The sequence below is a fragment of the Caretta caretta genome, chromosome 4 (assembly GCF_965140235.1).
Source record: "Caretta caretta isolate rCarCar2 chromosome 4, rCarCar1.hap1, whole genome shotgun sequence".
Classification (NCBI taxonomy): domain Eukaryota; kingdom Metazoa; phylum Chordata; order Testudines; family Cheloniidae; genus Caretta; species Caretta caretta.
Window position 1 is genome coordinate 126,303,004 of NC_134209.1, and position 26,648 is coordinate 126,329,651.

The window sequence follows — 26,648 nt, forward strand, 5'->3', positions numbered from 1 at the left end:
GTTCTACATATAAGCTACTAGGTTAAATACTACTGTGCAGTAATTGGTGTTGAATATGGACTTACAAAGGAAGCCACCGACTCACCTGTGTTTTGGAAATGGGTTGTGCTATGAAGAATAAAGTGTCATCAGGAAGTTAGAAGTTGCCGCACTTAAGGCACTATGCAATCTTACTTCCTGTTTCTTACTGAAAACTGGAATTAGATGGGTCCCAGCAGCAGTTGTGTGGCTAATTAGATGCTATAATGCAGGCAGTAAGTAGTTCACCAGAATTCATATTAGCTACACATAATTGGTGACGCTAAACCCAACCTCATTCCTCCATGAAAATAACAGTTGGTACCTCTAGTGTAAGGCATGGCTGAACACATCCTCACCTAGTCAAGGAACTGACTGAACCATTAGCAATTATCTTCAAAAACTCATGGAAGACAGGAGAGATTCCAGAGGACTAGCAGAGGGCAAATATAGGGCCAATCTGTAAAAAGACAAAGTCCCGGGGTGCACTCACCACAAGTGGCACATCCTCCTAGTCACTCTGGTCACTTCTGGGTGCTGCACCCTTCTCTGGCAGTCTCTCCGCCCATCATCTTCTCTCACCCTGTGGCCCCTCTCACTCCAGGAGCTGCAGCTTCCTGTTCATGACTTGGCCCTCCAACCAGGTCACTATAGTCCTCTCCTTCTGAGGTATACTGTCCAAACTGTCCAAAGGAACTCCAGGCAGATGGGAGATCCACATCTTTGAAGACTCATTGTCTTTTTCTAATGGCCCATTAAGGCTGATTGCTTAATGTCTGGTGGGCATTTCCCAAGTATACACACAGATGTAATTGTTACATAGTCAATATTCCTAACTTTATATACAGAAATGATACATGCATACAAAGTGTATAATCACATTCAGTAAATTATCTTTCCCGTGACACCTTACATGAACCATCTTGCATAAAATATAAAAAATACAGTGTGAAGTTATAAGATTCCTCTCTATGGGGGTGTTAACACATGTTCCAAACCCCACAACTCTACCCAAACAGAAGCTGGCACATATATCTGTCCTAAACAAAGGAACATGTGCTCTGCTTAGTTTGCATTTAAGCATTAAACAGAGTCAGCAATCAGGAGGGGTAGGCAAAAGAAGTTCAAACAGGTGAAAAAACCAGCAGGCTCTTTGGCTGCTGCTTCCCAGATGGAAATGTTTTTCAGGAGGAGAACTGAAAATATAAAAAGGAGGGACAACGACCCCAAGGCACCCATCTCTCTCTCCTTGCCTATCATATTCACTTCACCAGAAGAGACAAAGGCTGGTAAGAGCCAAGGTGTGTCTGGCTAACTACAGCAGACACAGAGCTGGGAGTGACTTACATGCTGGAGGCTGTTTGTGAGTAGTCCAGGTTGAAAACTGCAGCAGCAAAGCATTATAAAGGGCATCCTAGGTTACAGGGTGGGGGTGACACAGCTACTCACTAGTCTGGATTGTATGGTATGTCACAGAAAAAAGCTCACCTACTACATTTTGAGCCTTGCAGCTCTGAGCTTAATTGAATGGTTTTATATAACCCTTCAGATTTGCTTGAGCCAATCCTGCCAGCAAAAATTTACTGGTGGAATATGGCAGAACTGCTGCAGGGACATATTGACTTCAGGCCAATAAGGTTGGGTAATATCATCCAATGGCCCATCCTAGCAACATTATTTTTCTATTCTGAGAGTTAGTGCCAATCCCTATAGTATTCAAGAGCTGAATTCATCTGGAACAGGCTAATTACATTGACACTCGGCTAATTGTTTGTGGTTCTTTACTACTTCTGTTGCTTCTGATGAATAGAGAAAGATAACTACAAGATACTGCTGCTCCCCTATCTCTTGCTGGGGCCATGGATGAGGAACTCAAATTGGGTCCCAGGAAGTGGGCGGGCGCAAGCCGAGGGGTCAAATCCAGGAAGTAATTTGGAAATTAGAAGTATAGGAAATGATAACAAGATGTGTGAAATATTTGGAACATCTTTTTTTAAAAAAAAATCTAACTGCATTTCTGGGAAAACAATAATTAACAGATTTTAACTTTAATACTCTTTGAGGTGCAAAAATATGCACTTTATTCATTAGCCTGTACTGTAGAAATCTAAGGAAGTCTTGTATCTTTCCTTTCACTCAATCAAAATCCACTAAGAATGACTGTATAATAGAGGGCCAAATTCTACTCTCAAAATTCCCTGCTCCTCCACAGACTTCCCGTGTGACCTCTGGTAAGTCTGAGCCTCTGTGCTTTGTTCCCCTTTTATAAAATGGGAATAATGAGACTTCCCTTCCCCAGAGAGGTGTAGGGAAGATAAATATATTAAAGACTGTGAATTGGAGATCTATTGATAAAAAGCTCTATTAGAGCGAGGTATTTTTAAGTTACTTACACTGGAGACTCAATTGGGTTGCTCAGATATAACAGAAAATGTAATTTGCCCCAGGTGTCTTTCCTTCCTTCCTTGCTATTCTGGACTCCTGGGGGTCCTTTTTTAATTCTACACTGCTGCTGGATGCTCAAATAATTACAGCTGCAAAAAACAAAACCCAAAACATCCTGCTTTTCCCTCTGTAATTGGCTATAGGATGCAGCCCCATTCTATCAAATGAAAACCTGGCCACAATGATCTATGCCTTCATGTTCTGGGTTACAGCAATTTGCTATGCCTATGTAGCAGTTCACAGACCTTTTTAGAAGCTTCAGTTAGTTCAGAATACAGCCCGAATTCTCAACATCATCAGCTTCAAGAACATCACTGCAACAGTCTACTCTCCACAGTGGCTCCCCATAGATTAGCAGGTCAAGTTGTAAGTCTTAGTCAGAGGCCCAAGCCCTTCCACTGGACTGCACTTGCACCAAAGTATCCCCCATTACTGTTTTCCACAGTTGCTGTATTCCTGGGGATTTCTGAAGCTGTCGATCTCAGGAACAAAGCTTGTGAAAGTGGGAGAGATCGAACCTTCTCAGTAAAAGGACCAAGGCTTTGGACCTCATTGCTGCCAGCAATCAGAATAACCACCGTCTCATGACTTTCAGAGCAAAGGGCAAAACACACTACTTCAGCAGATCCAACTAAAAACACCAAAGCAAAAAAGAGGAGAGGGACCAGGAGAGAAGACCAGAAGGAAGAGAGGAGAGGACTAGTTGGCCAGGGGAGGAAGAAGAAAGAATTTTAAAAATTAAGGTTAAAAAAAACAAGACAGCAACCAAAGACCCATAATCTTCAGTACCTCATAAGATGTAGAGAGGGAAAAAATTAAATTAGACCATTCATCTGTTTTTTTAATTAACTATTTTTGTAAGGCACTAGGTTGCTTACTCTGGTGATAAACATTGGATAAAAACCTGGATAGGTAAACTACAACTGCCCTTCCCTGTGCAAAAAGACTGAGGAAGATGGAAATACGGATATGTTAACGTAGCAGAAATAGCTTTGCAGGAGTATCTAAACAAATTAATTACTGAAATGAAGACATTTATAAGGTTAGAGGTGGCCAAATCTGTGTCAGTTTTTTTTCAATGAAGTGCGAATTCTTATTTTGCCTTTAATAGAAAACATTCACTTCAGCTTTAGATATATAATCTCCCCATTTATGCAAGAGGCTGCTAAGTCATATCAAAATCAATTTTGGCTTTTTCTCTCCCCTACCTACCCACTTCCACCCCAGGGAAAGAAAAGAGTGGATAAAACACATACACCCCCCCCTTCCCAAAATGAAATATTTTCATTTCTCAAAAAACAAAACCAAATTAATATTATTGGGGGGAGGGGGTGTATGTGAATCAGAACATTCCATGAAAACTTCTCACTTCATTCAGAATTCCTGAAAATGTTCATGGAAAGATCTTACTATTTTCTGCAATCAACTCATGTATTATACATACCTACTCCCCATTATACCATATAAAATGAAAGCACAGAGGTCTGGCACAAGCTAGAGATACATGAAATTGCTAGTACAGTGAATGTTATGTGTGTACTTTTATGTATAGTTCATAAATCCATAGGTTTAACCCAGCAGGGACCATTAGATCAACTAATCTGAGTTTTTATATACCCTAGAATTCCACTCAGCTATCTTTGTTCTGAGCCCAGTAACACATTTGATTAAAGCCTATCTTCCAGCAACGTATCCAGTCTTGATAAGAAAACAGAGAGATGGAATAGAGAGGAAGTCTGTATAAACATTTCTAAAAGCAATGAAATGTAATATAAATGGTTTATTGATTTGAAAAATCAATCTTTGTGATCCTGTAAGAAACTGCTGCATGTTTATGATCTGTCCTTTATAATAGAGATCTCTTATCCAAACTTAAGGCTATATCGGCCATTTAAAAAATATTTAACATTGTGTCCATAGCATCATGCTGAATGGAGAGAAGAAAGCCACTGTCCCTGCCCTGGGAAGCTTGTTATCTAATGGACTCAACTCTCAAAGTGCTGAATGCACTGCTCCCAGTTCAGCCAAGATCTTGTGCTTTGCTGAATTGGGGTAGTGCACTCATTACCTTATGGGAGCCATTTCCTAGGGTTCTTCTCCTGAAAACTTTGTATTACCAGCTGTAGTCCCTTCTACCAAGAATTGCTTCAGTGTGACTCCTGGTAGAAAGAACTACGTGTGGGATCTCTACAGGATCATGCCCCTAAGTCAGATTCAACGTGACGCAAAGAAAGACAAAAGCAGACGGGCAGGGAAACTTCAGACAAAATAAAGAGATTTCTGGTTTCACATGCGATGCTGTGCTGGCTCCTTTATTGTGTTTTTACATTTAGATTTAGTAGGGTGAGGGATTGAGTCATAAACTCTTTAAGTAATTTATATTACTATGAAAAACAACATAGTAATCTCTGGTCCGGTGACAGTAGCCTTCAGCCGGATGTAAAAAAAAAATCTTTAAAACTTTAAAAAAAAATCAGAATTGAATAGGCTCATTTTCACCACTCATGCAGCAAAAGAGCCAGATGCTGGCTGTAACTGGCTAGCTGAGAATTCCCACAGTGGAGGGGGAACTGTGAGCTGGTATACAGTTCCATGGCATACAGTTTCTAAAGGGAGTAAGTTAAAGTAGGTTTACACTGCAGTTAGACACCCACAGCTGGCCAATTCCAGCTGGCTCAGGCTAAGGGGCTGTTTAATTGTGGTGTAGACATGCCTCAGCTCTAGAACCCTGTGAGGTGGGATTGCAATTAAACAGCCCCGTGAGCCTGAGTCAGTTGGCACGGGCCAGCCATGGGCGTCTAACTGCAGTGTAGATATTTGAGCACCCTAAGAGATGCTCTAACTTATGCCAGGGCATCCTGGCCCTCAGAATCAGGGAGCTATATCCCTCTTCTGTGCCAACTGGATCTCAGAAACAGGAGAAAATATGCCCCCCCCCCCACAGTTTTTACACCTAATTTCAGTTGCCTGGTTAAAAATCAGTGGGAGTTCCCTCAAATGACACCAGTCATTTGGGAAAAAAATTCCTTCTAGGGGTCTTTTGCCTTCTTGAAAAAGGAAGAGTGGGGAGCAGCTACTGTTGCTAGCTGCCCTAAAATAATTCCCACATTTCAGTAACTGGTGAATAAAATAGCATGTGGAAATCAGATGGTAAGCTTCTTTCACTTCAAATGGCACTTGCTGCTCCTGCTAAGAGCAGTTTGTAAAGGCTACTTTAGAGAGAGGGGGTTATATTAATCTTTTATCTATACTGGGAACAAGGTAGTTCCCAAATATGTAGGAAAATTACAGGGGCACTTGCTAGGATTTTTCCTGGCAATGACATGTTTTTGTGTGTAAATAGAGAGGGAAATGATTAATCCACACTAATTGCCAAGGTAGTGAAGGATAAATTATTAACCATCACTGTTCAGAGGAAACAAGCTATGAAAATGCCTTGACTACATTCTGCAAGCTCTTTTACAGCAGCCAGACTTGACCCATAACTGAGCAGTGCTATTTGGCTCTCTGTCATTACTACAGATAGCCCAAAATATCAATGGAAAACAGCAAATAATTGTTTTTAAAATATTTCATAATTATTTGTTTTTATTTACTGATCAGCTCTAATGAATGTACTGTACATAAAAAGTTTTTGAGCATCTAGGAGCAATCTCAACTCACATGAAAGTTGAAGGTGATCAACACCTTACAGGACTGGGCCCTTTTCTGTTTTCCACAGACATTTTTGGCCAACTGTAGTAGTGAGTTAGTAGGGAGCCAACTAACACTGTTCAGACATGAGTCTATTCTGGCTTCTCTGAAAAACCTTGCAGGATATAGTCAAGGTGTTTTCATAACTTGTTTCCTCCAAACAGTGATGGTTACAGGGAGAAGAGGAAATGAATACAAGTATCTGATGGGTCAGATCATGCTGGACAAATGGATCCTGTGGATGCGGTACCATTATCATTTTTCTATACTCACCATTTTAAATATTTTTGCATTCAACATAGTAGATTTTACATCCACTTCTTAGGATTTCTTCTTCCCAGGCTGCTGTCAGGAAAGATACTCAATTCTGTGGTTTAAGGGCTCAATACAGCAAGGTACTAAGTGCTCTGGCCTTGATCTAGCAAAGTATTTAAGCATGTGTTTAATTGTAAGCAAGCAGGTAGTTCCATTGACTTCTGTGGCACTAATATGCACCTTTAAAACTAAGCACATGCTTAAATGCTCGGCTGGATCCAGACCAGAGTGCTTAGCGCCTTGCAGGATCGAACCCTAAACACTGGATTTATCAATCTGAGGCCAGATTTCCAAAGAGCCTAGATGTACATGCAAGAGCAACATTTGCATGTGCACACAAGTACTACTGTGTAAACTCAGATAACTAGCTTCCCAACTATCCGACTTATAGTCAGAAATTTCCTGAGCGGTCTGTGGAGCAAGAGACAGATCCGGCTCCATTCATGTTAATGGCAAAACCTGCACTAATTTCAGTGGTGCTGGATCAGCAATTAAGTAACCTTTAACTATGTATTTCTTAAATAAGTTGTCCTTTTTGGTTTTCTTGTTTGCATTCTGCTTGGGAGGCTGTCATAAATATAAAGGGAAGGGTAAACACCTTTAAATCCCTCCTGGCCAGAGGAAAAGCCCTTTCACCTGTAAAGGGTTAAGAAGCTAAGATAACCTCGCTGGCACCTGACCAAAATGACCAATGAGGAGACAAGATACTTTCAAAGCTGATGGGGGACGAGAAACAAAGGTCTTGTCTGTCTGTGATGCTTTATTTGGGAAGAGAGCAGGAATGCAGGTCAGAACTCCTGTAAAAAGTCAGTAAGCAATCTAGTTAGATATGCATTAGATTCTGTTTTGTTTAAATGGCTGATAAAATAAGTTGTGCTGAATGGAACATATATTCCTGTTTTTGTATCTTTTTGTAACTTAAGGTTTTGCCTAGAGGGAATCTCTATGTTTTGAATCGATTACCCTGTAAGGTATTTACCATCCTGATTTTACAGAGGTGATTCTTTTACTTTTTCTTTAATTATAATTCTTCTTTTAAGAACCTGATTGCTTTTCATTGTTCTTAAGATCCAAGGATTTGGGTCTCTGTTCACCTATGCAAATTGGTGAGGATTTTTATCAAGCCTTTCCCAGGAAAGGGGGTATAGTGCTTGGGGGGATATTTTGGGGGGAAGACGTTTCCAAGAGGGCACTTTCCCTGTTCTTTGTGTAACACTTTGGTGGTGGCAGTGTTTAACCTAAGCTGGTAAGAATAAGCTTAGGGGGTCTTTCATGCAGATCCCCATATCTGTACCCTAGAGTTCAGAGTGGGGAAGGAATCTTGACATGGTGACAGAGCGGTGGGATTTATTCGAAATCAATTTGAGATTTTTTGGGGGGATCATTTTGAACCAGAAGCACAGTGGGATCATATTGAACCAGAAGCACAGATTTTAAAAGGACATTTTTTTTCCCTCTTTCGGCTGCTTGGAAACAGGTTTTAAGCTGAAAGCAGTTAGAGTTTTTTTGTCTTTGCCTGGCGGCCAGAGCAGAGACAAAAGGGAGCTTGCTTTTGTGAGCTGGAGTTTCTCTACCTAAAGGCAGGGAAGTTAACCTCCTGCAGGGAAATTCACAAATTCTTCACAGACCTGAAGAAGTTTTTTTTTTTTTTTTTTAGCTAAGAGCAACTAGAGGGTTTTTCTGTCTATTTGCCTGGAAACAAAGGATTTTTCTGTAGGCGGAGAATACTATCAGAGAACAGGGTATCAGGTTACAGCACAACCTATTTTTTTGACAAGCCAAGTTTTTGTTTGTTTGTTTTTATTTCTAACTCTCGGGTGTAAAGTTAGTTAAAAACAGAGAGGCAAACATGACAGAGCCCAAGGCAGAAACAGCCAAAGAGGCTGCCCATAGGAGAGCTATGGAGGCACAGGAAAAAGAAATGGAGAAGAAGGAAAAAAGGAGAGGAAGCATGCTGAGGAGGAGAAGGAAAAAAGGAGAGGAAGCATGCACTGGAGATGGAAAAGGCAAAGGCTGAGCGGAATCTACTGGATAACCCTAACCACCCTTCCCCAACAATCCACCAATGGGACCGACTATGTCCACAGTATGATGCATCCAGTGATATTGCTGAATATTTTCTCACCTCTGTTAATTATCTCATAGCATTCCCCACCTCCAACTGAAAGCCTACGGTGTACCATATTAATTCTCTAAAGCCCTTTTATTCCAGAGAATTAAAGGTTTGTCAGTTTACATCCCAGGGAGGAGATGACACTGAGTGGCCTGAAGGTGTCTACTATGAAGGGAAAAGTGCTGGTGGCGTGGAAGAGGTGAACTTCTCCATGACCCTTGGGCGTATGCAGGGACAGCAGATCAAGGAGCTGTGCACTAGCTACGCGCCGACGTTCTCAGTCACCCGAGGACTGACTGAATGGGCATACCACTCCACTGACACAGGTAAAGCTCACCCAATTAAAGCCCAACCTTACTGGGTGTCTCCTCAAGCTAAAACTGCTACAGAACAGGAGATCCAGGATATGCTACAGATAGGGGTAATCCACCCCTCTGGCAGTGCATGGGCATCTCCAGTGGTTCTAGTTCCCAAACCAGATGGGGAGATACGTTTTTGCGTGGACTATCATAAGCTAAATGCTGTAACTCGCCCAGACAACTATCCAATGCCACGCACAGATGAACTATTAGAGAAACTGGGACGGGCCCAGTTCATCTCTACCTTAGACTTAACCAAGGGGTACTGGCAGGTACCGCTAAATGAATCTGCCAAGGAAAGGTCAGCCTTCACCACACGTCAGGCTGTATGAATTTAATGTACTCCCTTTCGGGCTGTGGAATGTACCTGCCACCTTCCAAAGACTTGTAGATGGTCTCCTAGCAGGATTGGGAGAATATGCAGTCGCCTACCTTGACGACGTGGCCATATTTTCGGATTCCTGGGCAGAACACCTGGAACATCTACAAAAAGTCTTCAAGTGCATAAGAGAGGCAGGACTAACTGTTAAGGCTAAGAAGTGTCAAGTAGGCCTAAACAGAGTGACTTACCTTGGACACCAGGTGGGTCAAGGAACTATCAGCAAAGTGGATGCTATCCAGAAGTGGCCTGTCCCAAAGTCAAAGAAACAGGTCCAATCCTTCTTAGGCTTGGCCGGATATTACAGGCAATTTGTACCGCAATACAGCCAAATCACTGCCCCACTGACAGATCTAACCAAAAAGAAACAGCCAAATGCCGTTCAGTGGACCGAAGAGTGTCAAAAGGCCTTTAACCCACTATGCAAGATGCTTCCAGTCTAAATAGCTGGTTGTTAAGGACCCATTCAGGGTAATGGGAAAATAGGCCTTAGGAGAAGCTTATCCCCCACCTGGTGAGCCTTCCTGTGGACGTTTCGGCCAGCCTGTAAGTAGTGGCTGCTATGATTCTGCAAGGACATGTGACCAGACCACATGTCTCTGGACTCCATTTTGGGGGCCTGTATTTTTCCACAAATAGGCTGGGAACTGTTTTTGGAACAAAGACTTCCCGTTCCCACCATATGCTAAAGCTGTATAAGGTGGGGAGTGACATCTGTTGTTCTTCATTTCCCCACGTGACTACATGTGAAATACAGATACACAGTCAATATTGATAACTTCAGATACAAAAGTGATACATGCATATGAATAGGATAATCATATTCAGCAAGTAACTTTTCCAATGACACCTTACACGCCCCACCTTGTACAAAATGCATCATAATTCTCCCATAATCATATCATAATAATATCACTATGAAGAATATGGGCTGCAGTGTCACGTGGTGTTTATAAATGCAGCATGTGGATGCCTCAGTAAGAGATGACTTAGCAGCCTCTTGCATAAATAGATGAACTCATTAAGACCTTTTGCTGTATCACAAATGTATTTTGAAGAAGTTCCATAATTCACATGCTTTTTCAACAGTTTCTTTGGGTAATTATTTTTCCATTAAAAGAATCAAAGCTATTACATTTTATTTTCAGACAGAGAGAGAGAGGCCCAAGGTCTATGATGGGAACATAGGAATCACTATACAGGATCAATATGTTCACTATCTTATCTGCCAATGTCTAGTAGCAGATGCTTCAGAAAGTGCAACCTTCCTCTAAGCCTACCCCCCACCCCCAATAAATTAAAGTGTGCAGTAACATCTGTGCAGAAGTTTAGCATAAATAGCAATTGGTTCCACCTTGCGCTTTCCTGTGATGCTGAGAGTTCATTTTCCACACCTGAAGAAAAGCTCGGTGTGGCTGGAAAGCTTGTCTCTCTCACCAACAAAAGTTGGTCCAATAAAAAATATTACCTCACCCACCTTGTCTTTCTAATATCCTGGGACCAACACGGCTACAGCAACCCTGCATTTTTACGGATTGTCCATATTCAAGTTACAAAGCTGCATATCAAACATTTAAAGCCCAATAACTTAACTTTTTTAAAATAAAAACTAAAAGCAAGCCAAGATCAGGCTAAAAGCCAGCACAGAGGTGATGGCAAAATGCTTTTTCCTGGTGAGTGTGTAACATGCTTTGGCTGGGCATTCTTGTACTTCTAAATGCAGAGGAAGTGGAAAAGTGCTTTTAGAGGAGAGTTAGTCAAATAATGCTTGTCAGACAAAAATGTGGTTTTTCTGTTTTGGTTTGTGAACCATTTGTGAGCCTGCTAATGTTTTTGGTACTCATAACTATTTCAGCTCACTCATTCTCCCCGTAACCTCTGCTGCCCTCGACACAGACCCACATGGTGGTGGAGCTGTGGCTGGACTGGGTTTTCTGGGGCTTTCCTTGTAGAGACGCCCTCCAGACCAATCACACCATCTAGCTCTGAAGAGCCCTCTTTATTGGTCACAAGGGAGGGAGGAAGCTGCATCCTTGTGCACACACTTAGGCTGGGCTTAGGGAGGGAACAAAGGGTCATTCAGACTCTTATGCTACTGCAGAAAGTTTTTTCCTTTACACCTGCCTGTGCACTGGCAGCCAGGGATTAGGCCAAGCAGTTGGTTCTCTTCCTTGGAAAATTATATTGGTGTATAATTGCTCTTTGTTGTTGTGATGCTAACTATTGTTTCCTTTACTCTTCAAGCGAAGCCAGAATTCCGTTCAGGTTGAGGATCTTCCTCAACATCATGTCACAACTTTGGGGGTAGATGTAGCCTTTGCAGCAGCAGCAGCAGGGTAAATTTATTCAGCTGTTTGCACAGGCATGAAAAGTAGGGAGGGGTATGTATTTCCCACAGCTGGGATCCATGTGTAGCAGGGACTGAAAGGCTCAGAGGCTGAGACTTCCTGGTGTCCGTTCCAGCAGTGGCTCTAACTCTCTTTGGTAGGAGTGAAGTGTGGCTTGGTGAAAGCCACATGTCTAGGGCTGGATGGGCCTGATGGTATCTCTAGCCAGGTAGCCATTTTGATTTTGGGGTCTGTCAATCAGGACAAAGGGGTGGTTCATGCTTAGGCTGATTAGCTACAACCACATTTTGCTGCAAGCCTATGTTCATGTCCCTCCTTAATTTGTTTACATTCACATGTTTGTTTAAAAAAAGTTGTGGCCATTATGCCATAAATCAGGGGTAGGTAAACTTTTTGGCCCAAGGGCCACATCTGGGTATGGAAATTGTATGGCGGGCCATGAATGCTCACAAAATTGGGGGTTGGGGTGTAGGCTCCAGCTGGGGGTTCAGGCTCTGGGGTGGGGCCACAAATGAGGAGTTCAGGGTGTGGGAGGGGGCTCCAGGCTGTGGCGGGGGTTGAGGTGTGGGAGGGGATGAGGGCTCCAGCTGGGAGTGCGGGCTCTGGGGTGGAACTGGGGATGAGGGGTTGTGGGTGCAGGAGGGTGCTCCAGGCTGGGACCAAGGGGTTCAGACGGCCAGAGGGTGATCAGGGCTGGGGCAGGGCGTTGGGGAGCAGGAAGGGGTCTGGGGTGCAGGCTCGGGATGGCACCTACCTCAAGCAGATCCCAGAAACAGCAGCATGTCCCCCCTCTGGCTCCTTTGTGGAGGCACGACCAGGCGGCTCTGCACGCTGCCCTGTCTGCAGGCACTGCCCCTGCAGCTCCCATTGGCCTTGGTTCCCGGCCAGTGGGAGATGAGGGGGCAGCATGCGGAACCCCCTGGCTGCCCCTACACATAGGACCTGGAGGGGGGGACATGCTGCTGCTTCCAGGAGCCTCAGGGAGCGGGGCAAGCCCTGGTCCCGGCTCCTCGTCGGGAGCTTGAGGGTCGGATTAAAACTTCTGGTGGGCCAGATGCAGCTCCCAGGCCGGAGTTTGCCCACCCCTGCCATAAATGATCCTTAACTTGTAAAGTGTCTTTGTGGGGACGCCCTAGGCAATTTACTTTCTTGATTTAAATGAATTTTAAAACTATGTGTATTTCAGGAACTTACGATTCGAGTATTTGCTGTTGGTGATGTGACTGGTCATTTTTAATTGCTTCTCCCCTGACTGACTGAAATTCTTACCAGACGGAAAAGAAATCATGGATATGCCATTGTTGCTTCAAATTCACCAGACTCTTGGGGCTCTCAAACCTTTGCATGATTACTCAGCAGTGGTTCAAATATGGAATACTCTGGCCCCTACCACCAGCAGCAACAGCAAACTAAAATTGAGCTATATATATATATGCATGTTCAAATCTGTTTTTTCATGATCTAACTCAACCTCATACGCAACAAGATTATCTTTATATGCTAGTAGGTACAGCCTACAAATAAACATGAGCTAAGTAGCTGAGTTAAAATGACCTCATTAATACTACTATCATAATACAGAGTAAAATTCTGGCCATCAGATTAATTTAAAAAAAAGAGCTTTTCCCTTTTCTTAGATTTCAGATCTCAGCACAATGACTGAATATTCTGGGGGAAGGATAATCTTCCACTGCTGTGACAAAGCACAAAAATTACATCATAATTATACAATCATTATGTCAATTGGAATAAAATAAAGAGTCCTCTCTTAAAATAAATGTTTTCTCTAATGTAATCCACCTGAGCCTCCAGGAGAGATTAAAAATTTATATGTACAAATGATGAATGAAATGGTTAACAACAAAAAGTACAAATCTCAGCCTTTGACCTCCTTCACATAAAAAAAATTAAAAACCTTTCATTAGGTTTAACAAAAGGCTAGATGTATGGACCCTGTTCCTGCTGGCTTTACTCACATGATTAACATTCCGTCCCCCTCCCCATTCAAGTCAACCAGGTCATGCGAGATGTTGAGTGCTGGAATCATGTATGATTCCAAGGAACTCATAGGAGACTTGCAGCATCTTGCTTCGTAGAATGCCAGGGGCTTCATTTTCAGAGTTACTGAGACCCTCATATTGACTTCCATTCTAACTGTGGGTGCTCAGGCCCTGTAGAAGTCCAAGAAGGGTTCAGTTCACTATGTGTGTTTTTGTTTGTTTGTTTGAATAAACAGCTAACAAGAAAGAAAGTGCTTGTGGCATAAGTAGAAAATTTCTACCTTGGAATATTCTGGTCATGTAAACTGCCTGGGAATCCATCTTGGCAACACTTTATTTTGGTCTATGATTTATCGTCATCATAGCACTTTTGCATATTCAGGAATACATTTACTTGCTTGCTGATGCTGAGTTGAAATTTCAGCTGTAATTAAATTTGCCTGAAGCACCGTCATGAGGATCTAAGTTTATCACAAGGCTTACTTCTTCTTGTACTGTAAATGCCATAGTAACACACAAGCCCTATCATGTGGCTTTCACTTCAAACCATAAATTGTTTACTTAAGCCCCAGCTGAGACCAATCCTGAGCCAAACTTCAATAAACATGGGCTAAATTTAATAAGAAATCCAGAATCCAACAGAGTTATATTCTGCAGACTTGCATCAGTTTAAATGTTTACAGTACTGGGGTTGGAAACCATAAGTATCATGGGCACTTACATGGTCCCATTACTGTAGTATCTGTTTCAGAGGAACAGCCGTGTTAGTCTGTATTCGCAAAAAGAAAAGGAGTACTTGTGGAGTATCTGTGCACCTCCCAATCTGCTAGAGGTGCTGCAAGAATACACAAATGTGAGATGGGAAGTGCTATTATCCCCATGTTACAGATGGGGAGCTGAGGAAGAGAGAACCTGAGCGACTCAGGCCTTTTTCTTCACTACAGGCTAAACTGGTGGTGCTGCAATCAATGCAGCGGTGTCGATTTAGCGGGTCTGGTGTAGACGTGATAAGTCTATGGGAGAGTGTCCCCCCCGCCCCCCCGACATAGGGCGGTGTAGACACCACTGTAAGTTGATCTAAGCTACATTGACCTCAGTTAAGTAACTTACATAACTATCATAACTTAGATCAACTTACCTTGTTAGTGTAGACAACGCCTTACTCGAGATCATACAGGAAGTCTGTAGGAGACCAAGGAATTGAACCTAGGTCTTCTGAGTCCCTGGAACATCCCTAACCACCAGATCATCCTTCCTTTCTCTGAAACTCCCACTAGTAATTGTTAGCCTGCAAATAAACAGGAGCTAAAATGTGTAACGTTAAAACACATAATGATTTGGGTATCTCAGAACAAGAATTAATAAAAAACTTAGAGCATTACTTATTTACTATTCTTCCCTGTGTCAGTTTTGATCTAATGCCCCAGCATGGTATTATAAGACACTGCTGTTGGAGGTAGTGTCGTCTTGATGAGCTGGTCAGCAAAGATGAGTGATTAGCTGTGGGGTACTAAGCCTAGTATCCTGGCTACAACCCAACACTAATATTGTAATTTCATCTAGCTACCTAAATTCCTCCTGTGGTTTCAATGGGTATTCTGTCTGAAAATCCTGCAGTGTGTTTTGCTGTGCATTGCTGAACAGCCGCTGCTTTCTACTCTAGAAGTTGATGAAATGATCCTTGTCCACAACTTTTTCATTAGGGCCTGAACCACCTCCTGCTGCTGCTCTTTATTTGTTAATAGTAGTGCCTAGAGGTCCCAACTAGGCCAGAAACCCGTTGCACTAGGTGCTGTGCGAACATATAGTAAAACACAATCCCTGCCCTTACAATTTTAAAGGAGAAAAGACCCTGATTCAGTTAAGTACTTAAGCATGTGCTTAAGTTCATCCTATTTAGCACACCACTTAAGCACATGTGCTTAACTTTAAACGTATGCTTAAGCCCCAGTGACTTCAGTCAATTCAGTGCTGTCTTTAGTAGAGATGTTTTCCTGAACTGGACTGAGATGAGTAACTCAAGTCAGTAGGACTACTCCCAGGAGTAGTTTCATAGATTCCAAGGCTAGAAAGTGTCAGGGGAGACGTTGGCAGCGCAGCAAAATGCCCAGGCCACCGCCAGTAACTGCTATACCAATTGCCATACTTATTGCCAAAAGCAGCTATGCTAGTAGGCTTTTGTAGCAGCCTTGGCACAACTAGGCAGGCCAGGAGGGGAAGGGGATGTGCACCAGAAGTGACCATGACCCTGCTGCCGTCCTTGTCAAAGCTTTCTATGAAACTGCTGAAGTCTGTCTTTTAAAAAAACAAACAAACAAACAAAAAACAGAAAGTCTAGCTATATCTTTGGACTGTTGTGTGGAAGTACAGCTGCAGGACTAATGGTTTTAAAAGTGCTTGCTTAATGTTTTTTCTTTGATTGACATGTTAATGTAATTATAGCAGTTACTAACATAAAAGGAGTAGATAGGTCTGAATAATTTGAATTTGACCTTCTCGACATCTCTTGGAATCCCCAGTGACAGGTGGATAGCTGACCACTTGAACCTTGTTGTTTGAACACTCGAGACCCCTCCAGACCATGGGTAACTAGTGGTTGGGGTGCTCTAACCTTTTGCGTCTCTGTGTGTGCTTGAGAGCTAATAAAATAGTAAGTTTGGATGAAAGCACTTTAGGTTTATGCCAATCTTTAATCAGATGGATGTGCTTTGTCCCCCTTTGATTTGTTCCTAACACTGTCTCACAAAGAGCATAGTTACCCTGAAGTTAGGGTTGAGAGAACCCTGAGTAACAAAGGGACCATTGTGATCATCTAGTCTGACCTTCTGTATAACAGACACCACTGAACTTCCTTTAAATTAATTAGTCTTTGAACTAGAGCATACCTTTTGGAAAAAAAATGTAAACTTGATTAAAAATATTCTACTGAAGGAGAATCTACCATTACTTTTGGTAAATTGTTCCAGTAATTAATTACCCTTACTGTTTAAAAAAATTATGCCTTATTTCCCATCTGAATTTGTCTAACTTAACCTTCCATACATTGGATCTCATTATATCTTTGTCTGCTAGACTGAAGAGCCCATTATCAAATATTTGTTCTCCATGTACGTAGGTGGAATGTGATCAAGTCACTCCTTAAAATTCTCTTTAAGTGAAACAGACTGAGCTTCTTGAATCTACTATAAGGCATATTTTCCAACCCTTTAATCATTCTCATGGCTCTTCTCCAGACCCTCCCCAATTTATCAACATGAAGTAAGGTTTTCTCAGGTGCTTGCTGGATCAGGCACTATGGTGTGTGTATGTGTTTTTTTTTTAAAGTGATTTCAGATTAAAGGTGCCACACTATACAAATGTACAGTAATTATAATAAATCTCCCCCCCCACTATTAACAGATTAACAAGAAGACAACAGAATGGAGAATAAAGAGAAAAGCAATGGTGAGATTAAAGAAAAACAGCCAGAGAAAAAGAAAGTGGTGAGTTGTTTTTCCCCCCCCACCTCTGCCTCCTAAATCTTTTATCAAGACAAACATTCACTTTGGGAGTAAAGATATAGAAGACAATTGACAACGAGCAGACTACTATCACTAATGCTCAGATCTGTAAAGGTATTTAGGCATTGCAGCGCTCAGAGTTGCAACATTTAATTATTTAGGCACCTAAATCTCATTTTTAGAAAGGGATTTAGGCACTTAAGAGCCAAGATCCCATTGACAGTCTGTCTTAAGAGCCTAAATCCCTTTCTGATCATGAGATTTAAGCTCCTAAATAATTTAGGCATTGAAATGGTGAGTGCAGAAGTGCCTAAATATCTTTACAAATCTGGGCCTAATTGCTTTACGATTTCTTTGAGGTGGAAGAAGAGTCCTGTGGTTCAGGTACAGTCATGGGATTTATGGGACTGGAGTTCAGTTTCTGGGATATCTTTCACCCTTTGTTGGTCTTATCTATTCAGATTGTAAGCTTTCTGGGATGGGGACTGTCTCTTACTGTGTATCTGCACAGTGTATAGCACACTGAGACCCTGAACTCTGGGTTGTTCCAAAATCTGTATAATGGTAGCAACTCAAATACTGCTTGGGGCAAACTAAACGTTTTAGGAGGTTTGAAGGAGAGGTGCTGATAGGACCCTTCCTGTGGAAACCCCTCAGTTTTGCTCCTCCCCTTGCTGTGCCAGAGCCTGTTTGTCAACTTTCTAGAAATGTTGCATAACCCTTCTCTCACAGCAAGAAGGGAGAAAGCTAAGTTGTCCTTGAGTAGGAGAGCTGGGGAGTTGTGTGAGGGAATGATGATTCGATGGCCATACATTAAAGTGGATGGCAGAGTATTTTGTTTGGTTGCTGATGGTCTATTATGAATGATAAGAAGCCAAAAGTGTTTAGTGTGTCCCGGCAAGGCTTGTGACAGTGTGTATGAATTTTTGTACAGGTGCAGTTGCCCTGAAACTGTTTTTCCCCCTTCATGGTCCACCGCTGGCATCCACTTAAAGGTTTCCAGCTCCCAGCCATGACCTGTCCTGCACAGAGACCCATGTCACTCCCTCCTGACCAAGGTTTTAAGGCTGCACAGCTCCCTGGATTTATATTGTGATATCCCCAACAAGCCAGGCTGCCTAAACAGAACAGTGTCTGCACTTTGCTTTCTCTCCAAAGGCTACGACCAGTGTATTGCCCATAGTTATAAGTTACCACACAGCTCCTTCTAAGAAAGTGTAATGCCCACAGACCCCAGTTGTCAGCGAGCGGGATTGAACCTGGGACCTCTGGAGCTCAGTGCATGAGCCTCTACCACCTGAGCTAAAAGCCAACTGACTAATAGCTAAGGCTGTAGAGCAGACTCATTTTATTTCTCTAAGTGGTTTCCGTGCCACTAGATAGGACAGAACACCACATCCAGAAGGTGTGTGGGTTACACAAGCCCTCTTATTCTTAAAGTAAAAGCATTACAGAGAAAACTTACTAAACAATCAGAATTCCTATACGCATGCTAAAGAGCTTACCACAGGTCAACCCCAACTGCAACCAAGGGCTCTAGATTTGTTTTAGTCCTTAAAAACCCACTGCTGGGTTTTCTCTGTGGTTAGAAGTTCATATCCATCTTAGATCCAGAACCAAAGGGGGAACATCAGTTGTTTCTTTAAAAAATACAGTTCAGGTCTTTGATTTTGACCTTCTGTAACAGGGAATCAGCGGACAATAACCCGCTCCTCAGAGTAGCTTCAAAAGTTTTTTTTTTCCCCCCCATAACTGGAATGGCGTAATTTTCATTAACCTCTACCTAGGGATTCCCCAGGAAATCCACTTAACACTTATTGTCCCCGAAGTCCATACTTGTCTGGCATAGTTTCAATATAGTCTTTTTGAACTCCAGGGTCTTACAACTGATGTATCTCCCCGCCCTTGCCCAGAGAGGTAACATACAATCCTGGCTCATGATTATACATAAACTTATACAATAAGGTCTTTCAGGAACATCGCAGGAAATTTCCCTGTGTCTCACACACATTCCAAAGTTGAGGAGTGTATGTCTGGCTGGGACAAGGGGATTGGGGCAGGAGGAAGCAGTGTTTAAATGAGAAATACATATAGGGTGGGTGGGTGTCAGATTGCACCAGCACTGCTGTTTTTGCAAGTAAGAATCTAAAACTTGTGAATTAAATGAACCAGAAAAGAATATCAGGGTATTTGCTTACTTCTTTCTATCCTAAAAAGGAATTCTCCTACTCCAAAGGCCAGATTCTCCACTGATTTGAATCTTGCATCATTGCTAACCCCTGTGCAAAGCAAATGTAATATGTTATAAATAATGACAACATTTACACTCAGGTATCAATGAGTACACAAGGTACGTCAATGGAAAAATCAAATCCCACGAGCCGTGTCCTGGTTTCAGAACAATCCAGGAAACATCAAAAGTTTCCACATTATAGCTCCTTTCACATTCACAATACTTTGCCACAACAAGCTAGGCATTTTTGTTAGTTATGAAATGAGCGACTGCAGCTGTATAGTCTGTCAGAAGTGGAATCAGTACAGATTTATGGCACTAATAAGTGCACATGGTTGGGAACCATTCCAAAACATACCTTTCATTATTGCCAAGGGAACATTATTGTTGACTAGGTGACTTCCATAAAACTCTTCCAAATTCATAATCTACTGGTTTAGGGTGGACACATTAAAAAAGCAGTAGTTCTGACCTGAGTTTTTCCCTGCTCACATGTCTAACTACGATCCGTTATATAATACTACTGTAGGTGTGTCATGTCTGTTTGCCTGAAGGCTGGTGAAAACATTTAACTGCAGCATAGTTAAAGTCTCAAAATTCTCGGTACAACTGAAGCTTGTTCCATGTCACTCTTTCTGTGACCTGACAACTGGAAATGTAGTGCACTGGATGAAAGCCCGTATGCCTTAGTTGGGCAGAACTCCCATTGCATTCTAACAGGCATCTTTCCCAAGTAAGAATGGTGTATGGACAGCAGGATTGCACCCACAGTGAATGTACTTCACACAATCTGGTGCACCACATCAATAGTATGAGATTATATAGTTTCAAAGCAATTAATTGCTAGTTTAGATGGACTGGAGTGTTTGGATTTTAACTAAAGCACTTGTAAACTTCTAACAAAGCTGACTGTTCAACAATGGTTGTTTCTTCGTATGTGGATAGTCTTGTAATCTGCAAATCCCTGCTAGGGGGACATACTGACTTGATATTTAAGAACTAAAAAAGATGGACATGCAATTTCATGGCTAATTTGCATATACCACCATGTTTAAAATGACCACTGAGCCAAAGGTGCATGCAATCAATTGACAGGCACATGCAATCATGGTAGCTGTGCACCACAGAATGGCAGAAATGGAGGGCTCAAAAAGTCATTGAGTCCATCCCCCACCCATGTTGAGGCGGGATTAAGCGTACCTGGACCATCCCTGCCAGATGTTTGTCTAACCTTAAAAACGTTAAATGATAGTGATTCCTCAATCTCTCTAGGTAACCAATTCCAGTATTTAACTATTTTCATAGTTAGAAAGTTTTCCCCAGTATCTTGCTTACATCTGACTAAAGTTTAATAATTTTGCTGTATTATAAACCAAAATCCACTATGTTCCTATCTCAAAGTGTGATGCCAATAAAAAAAACACAACAGCTAAACTATATCCTTAAAGGTCCACAGAGTAACTGCACCAAGTTTCTACTTTACAGAAGGAAAGACACTTACTGCTATATGGTGGTACAATACCACCCTACAAATCTGACCTCTGTAATTCCTCACTAAGACCTCTGACAATTACAGACCACCATGCAAGTACCAAACATCAGGGGTTATATGTCTCTTAGCCCTGGTCTACACAAGGACTTTAGGTTGAATTTAGCAGCGTTAAATCGATGTAAACCTGCACCCGTCCACACAATGAAGCCCTTTATTTCGACTTAAAGGGCTCTTAAAATCGATTTCCTTACTCCACCCCTGACAAGTAGATTAGCGCTTAAATCGACGTTGCCGGCTCGAATTTGGGGTACTGTGGACACAATTCGATGGTATTGGCCTCCGGGAGCTATCCCAGAGTGCTCCATTATGACCGCTCTGGACAGCACTCTCAACTCAGATGCACTGGCCAGGTAGACAGGAAAAGAACCGCGAACTTTTGAATCTCATTTCCTGTTTGGCCAGCGTGGCAAGCTGCAGGTGACCATGCAGAGCTCATCAGCACAGGTGACCATGATGGAGTCCCAGAATCGCAAAAGAGCTCCAGCATGGACCGAACGGGAGGTACGGGATCTGATCGCTGTTTGGGGAGAGGAATCCGTGCGATCAGAACTCCGTTCCAGTTTTCGAAATGCCAAAACCTTTGTGAAAATCTCCCAGGGCATGAAGGACAGAGGCCATAACAGGGACCTGAAGCAGTGCCGCGTGAAACTGAAGGAGCTGAGGCAAGCCGACCAGAAAACCAGAGAGGCGAACAGCCGTTCTGGGTCAGAGCCCCAAACATGCCGCTTCTATGATGAGCTGCATGCCATTTTAGGGGGTTCAGCCACCACTACCCCAGCCGTGTTGTTTGACTCCTTCAATGGAGATAGAGGCAATACGGAAGCAGGTTTTGGGGACGAAGAAGATGATGATGAGGAGGAGGTTGTAGATAGCTCACAGCAAGCAAGCGGAGAAACCGGTTTTCCCGACAACTAGGAACTGTTTCTCACCCTAGACCTGGAGCCAGTACCCCCCGAACCCACCCAAGGCTGCCTTCTGGACCCAGCAGGCGGAGAAGGGACCTCTGGTGAGCGTACCTTTTAAAATACTATACATGGTTTAAAAGCAAGCATGTGAAAGGATTACTTTGCCCTGGCATTTGCGGTTCTCCAAGATGTAGTTCTAAAGCCTTTGCAAAAGGTTTCTGGGGAGGGCAGCCTTATTGCGTCCTTCATGGTAGGACACTTTACCACTCCAGGCCAGTAACACGTACTCGGGAATCATTGTAGAACAAAGCATTGCAGTGTATGTTTGCTGGCATTCAAACAACATCCGTTCTTTATCTCTCTGTGTTATCCTCAGGAGAGTGAGATATAATTCATGGTCACCTGGTTGAAATAGAGTGCTTTTCTTCAGGGGACACTCAGAGGAGCCCATTTCTGCTGGGCTGTTTGCCTGTGGCTAAACAGAAATGTTCCCCGCCACAGGGAGGGGGGAAGGTTGAGGGGGTAGTCACGCGGTGGGAGGAGGCAAAATGCAACCTTGTAACGAAAGCACATGTGCTGTGTATGTAATGTTAACCGCAAGGTTTACCCTGAAAGAGTGTAGCCACTGTTTTATAAAATGTGTCTTTTTAAATACCGCTGTCCCTTTTTTTTTCTCCACCAGCTGCATGTGTTTCAATGATCACAGGATCTTCTCCTTCCCAGAGGCTAGTGAAGCTTAGAAAGAAAAAAAAACGCACTCGCGCTGAAATGTTCTCCGAGCTCATGCTGTCCTCCCACACTGACAGAGCACAGACGAATGCGTGGAGGCAAATAATGTCAGAGTGCAGGAAAGCACAAAATGACCGGGAGGAGAGGTGGCGGGCTGAAGAGAGTAAGTGGCGGGCTGAAGACAGGGCTGAAGCTCAAATGTGGCGGCAGCGTGATGAGAGGAGGCAGGATTCAATGCTGAGGCTGCTGCAGGACCAAACCAGTATGCTCCAGTGTATGGTTGAGCTGCAGCAAAGGCAGCTGGAGCACAGACTGCCACTGCAGCCCCTCTGTAACCAACCGCCCTCCTCCCCAAGTTCCATAGTCTCCACACCCAGACGCCCAAGAACGCGGTGGGGGGGCCTCCGGCCAACCAGCCACTCCACCACAGAGGATTGCCCAAAAAAAAGAAGGCTGTCATTCAATAAATTTTAAAGTTGTAAACTTTTAAAGTGCTGTGCTTAAAGTGCTGTGTGGCATTTTCCTTCCCTCCTCCACCACCCCTCCTGGGCTACCTTGGTAGTCATCCCCCTATTTGTGTGATGAATGAATAAAGAATGCATGAATGTGAAGCAACAATGACTTTATTGTCTCTGCAAGCGGTGATTGAAGGGAGGAGGGGTGGGTGGTTAGCTTACAGGGAAGTAGAGTGAACCAAGGGGCGGGGGGTTTCATCAAGGAGAAACAAACAGAACTTTCACACCGTAGCCTGGCCAGTCATGAAACTGGTTTTCAAAGCTTCTCTGATGCGTACCGCGCCCTCCTGTGCTCGTCTAACCGCCCTGGTGTCTGGCTGCGTGTAACCAGCAGCCAGGCGATTTGCCTCAACCTCCCACCCCGCCATAAACGTCTCCCCCTTACTCTCACAGATATTGTGGAGCACACAGCAAGCAGTAATAACAGTGGGAATATTGGTTTCGCTGAGGTCTAAGCGAGTCAGTAAACTGCGCCAGCGCGCCTTTAAACGTCCAAATGCACATTCTACCACCATTCTGCACTTGCTCAGCCTGTAGTTGAACAGCTCCTGACTACTGTCCAGGCTGCCTGTGTACGGCTTCATGAGCCATGGCATTAAGGGGTAGGCTGGGTCCCCAAGGATACATAGAGGCATTTCAACATCCCCAACAGTTATTTTCTGGTCTGGGAATAAAGTCCCTTCCTGCAGCTTTTGAAACAGACCAGAGTTCCTGAAGATGCGAGCATCATGCACCTTTCCCGGCCATCCCACGTTGATGTTGGTGAAACGTCCCTTGTGATCCACCAGAGCTTGCAGCACTATCGAAAAGTACCCCTTGTGGTTTATGTACTCGGCGGCTTGGTGCTCCGGTGCCAAGATAGGGATATGGGTTCCGTCTATAGCCCCACCACAGTTAGGGAATCCCATTGCAGCAAAGCCATCCACTATGACCTGCACATTTCCCAGGGTCACTACCTTTGATATCAGCAGATCTTTGATTGCGTGGGCTACTTGCATCACAGCAGCCCCCACAGTAGATTTGCCCACTCCAAATTGATTCCCAACTGACTGGTAGCTGTCTGGCGTTGCAAGCTTCCACAGGGCTATTGCCACTCGCTTCTCAACTGTGAGGGCTGCTCTCATCTTGGTATTCATGCGCCTCAGGGCAGGGGAAAGCAAGTTCCATGAAAGTGCCCTTACGCATGTGAAAGTTTTGCAGCCACTGGGAATCGTCCCAGACTGCAACACTATGCGGTCCCACCAGTCTGTGCTTGTTTCCCGAGCCCAGAATCGGCGTTCCACAGCATGAACCTGCCCCATTAGCACCATGATGCATGCATTGGCAGGGCCCATGCTTTCAGAGAAATCTGTCCATGTCCTGATCACTCACGTGACCGCGCTGACGTCGCCTCCTCGCCCGGTATCGCTTTGCCAGGTTCTGGTGCTGCATATACTGCTGGATAATGCGTGTGGTGTTTAATATGCTCCTAATTGCCAAAGTGAGCTGAGCGGCCTCCATGCTTGCCTTGGTATGGCGTCCGCACAGAAAAAAGGCGCGGAATGATTGTCTGCCGTTGCTCTGACGGAGGGAGGGGCGACTGACGACACGGCTTACAGGGTTGGCTCCAGGGAGCTAAAATCAACAAAGGGGGTGTCTTTACATCAAGGAGTATTTCAGGCAGGACTTCACAGAGGGTTCCAATAAGAAATGGTGCACCTAAGTTATCGTTCTTATTGGAACAAGGAGGTTAGCCTGGCCTCTGATTGATACATGGCTAGATTTACCTCGCTGCACCTTCTCTGTGAGTGACTGCAGTGTGACCTAGAAGAATGAGTCCCCTAGACAGGGGAGGAGGCAAATGAGTACAAAATAAATCTGGTCTATTTCTTGTTTTGACCCACTCCATCTATCTTTTACATCTTTGGCTGGCAGCAGACGGTGCAGAAGGACTGCATGCCATCCACATCTCATGGCTGCCTGGCAGAAGATGGTACAATACGACTACTAGCAATCCTCATCTCTTGCCTGCCTGGCAGAAGATGCTACAGTACGACTGCTAGCAGTCCGTATCGCCTGCCCGCTCACCATAAGATGGTTCAATAGGACTGACTGCAGGACTAAAGAGAATGACCTGGTCAAGTCACTCCAAATTTAGTCCCTGCGCCTATGTCTGCCCAGGCGCTCCCAGCCGACGTGGCCAGGAGCACCTCGGACACGACAAGGACGACTACCAATCGTATTGCACCGTCTGCTGCCAGAAGGCAATGGGTTGCTGCTACTGTGCAGCAAAGCCGTACCGCGTCTGCCAGCACCCAGGAGGCACAGGGTGACGGTTACCTGAGCGGGCTCCATGCTTGCCGTGGTATGGCATCTGCACAGGTAACTCAGGAAAAAAGGCGCGAAATGATTGTCTGCCCTTGCTTTCACGGAGGGAGGGAGGGAACGGGGGCCTGACGATACGTACCCAGAACCACCCGCGACAATGTTTTAGCCCCATCAGAGTGCTCCATTGTGACTGCTCTGGACAGCACTCTCAGATGCCCGATTGTTTGCCGTTGCTCTGACGCCGTGAAGGGCGACTGAGGACACGGCTTACGGGGTTGGCTTCAGGGAGCTAAAATCAACAAAGGGGGTGGCTTTACATCTAGGAGTATTTCAGGCAGGACTTCACGGAGGGTTCCAATAAGAAATGGTGCACCTAAGTTATCGTTCTTATTGGAACAAGAAGGTTAGCCTGGCCTCTGATTGATACATGGCTAGATTTACCTCGCTGCACCTTCTCTGTGAGTGACTGCAGTGTGACCTAGAAGAATGAGTCCCCTAGACAGGGCATGGGGGGAAGCAAATGAGTACAAAACAAATCTGGTCTATTTCTTGTTTTGATCCACTCCATCTATCTTTTACATCTTTGGCTGGCAGCAGACGGTGCAGAAGGACTGCATGCCATCCACATCTCATGGCTGCTCGGCAGAAGATGGTACAGTACGACTGCTAGCAGTCCGTATCGCCTGCCCGCTCACCATAAGACGGTTCAATAGGACTGACTGCAGGACTAAAGAGAATGACCTGGTCAAGTCACTCCAAATTTAGTCCCTGTGCCCATGTCTGCCCAGGCGCTCCTGATCGACCTCACAGAGGCGACCAGGAGCACCTCAGACATGACGATGACGGCTACCAGTCGTACTGTACCGTCTGCTGCCACAAGGCAAGGGGTTGCTGCTACTGTGTAGCAATGCCGTACCGCGTCTGCCAGCACCCAGGAGACATAGGGTGACGGTTACCTGAGCGGGCTCCATGCTTGCCGTGGTATGGCGTCTGCACAGGTAACTCAGGAAAAAAGGCGCGAAACGATTGTCTGCCCTTGCTTTCACGGAGGGAGGGAGGGAACGGGGGGCCTGACGATATGTACCGAGAACCACCCGCGACAATGTTTTAGCCCCATCAGGCATTGGGATCTCAACCCAGAATTCCAATGGGCAGCGGAGACTGCGGGAACTGTGGGATAGCTACCCACAGTGCAACGCTCCGGAAGTGGACTCTAGCCTCAGTACTGTGGAAGCGC

General features: G+C 44.2%; 1 protein-coding gene across 2 annotated transcripts in view; it reads left to right on the forward strand.

Annotated features, from left to right (window-relative positions):
* The window catches only part of SLC2A9 (solute carrier family 2 member 9), a 222,614-nt gene that overhangs the window by 12,764 nt on the left and 183,202 nt on the right, over positions 1-26,648 (forward strand). For both annotated transcript variants that reach the window (XM_048848860.2, XM_075128030.1), the window contains exon 2: positions 17,070-17,152. In XM_048848860.2, coding sequence (XP_048704817.1) covers positions 17,090-17,152 — 63 coding nt within the window. In that variant the 5' untranslated portion in view covers positions 17,070-17,089. The remainder of the gene's footprint in view (positions 1-17,069; positions 17,153-26,648) is intronic.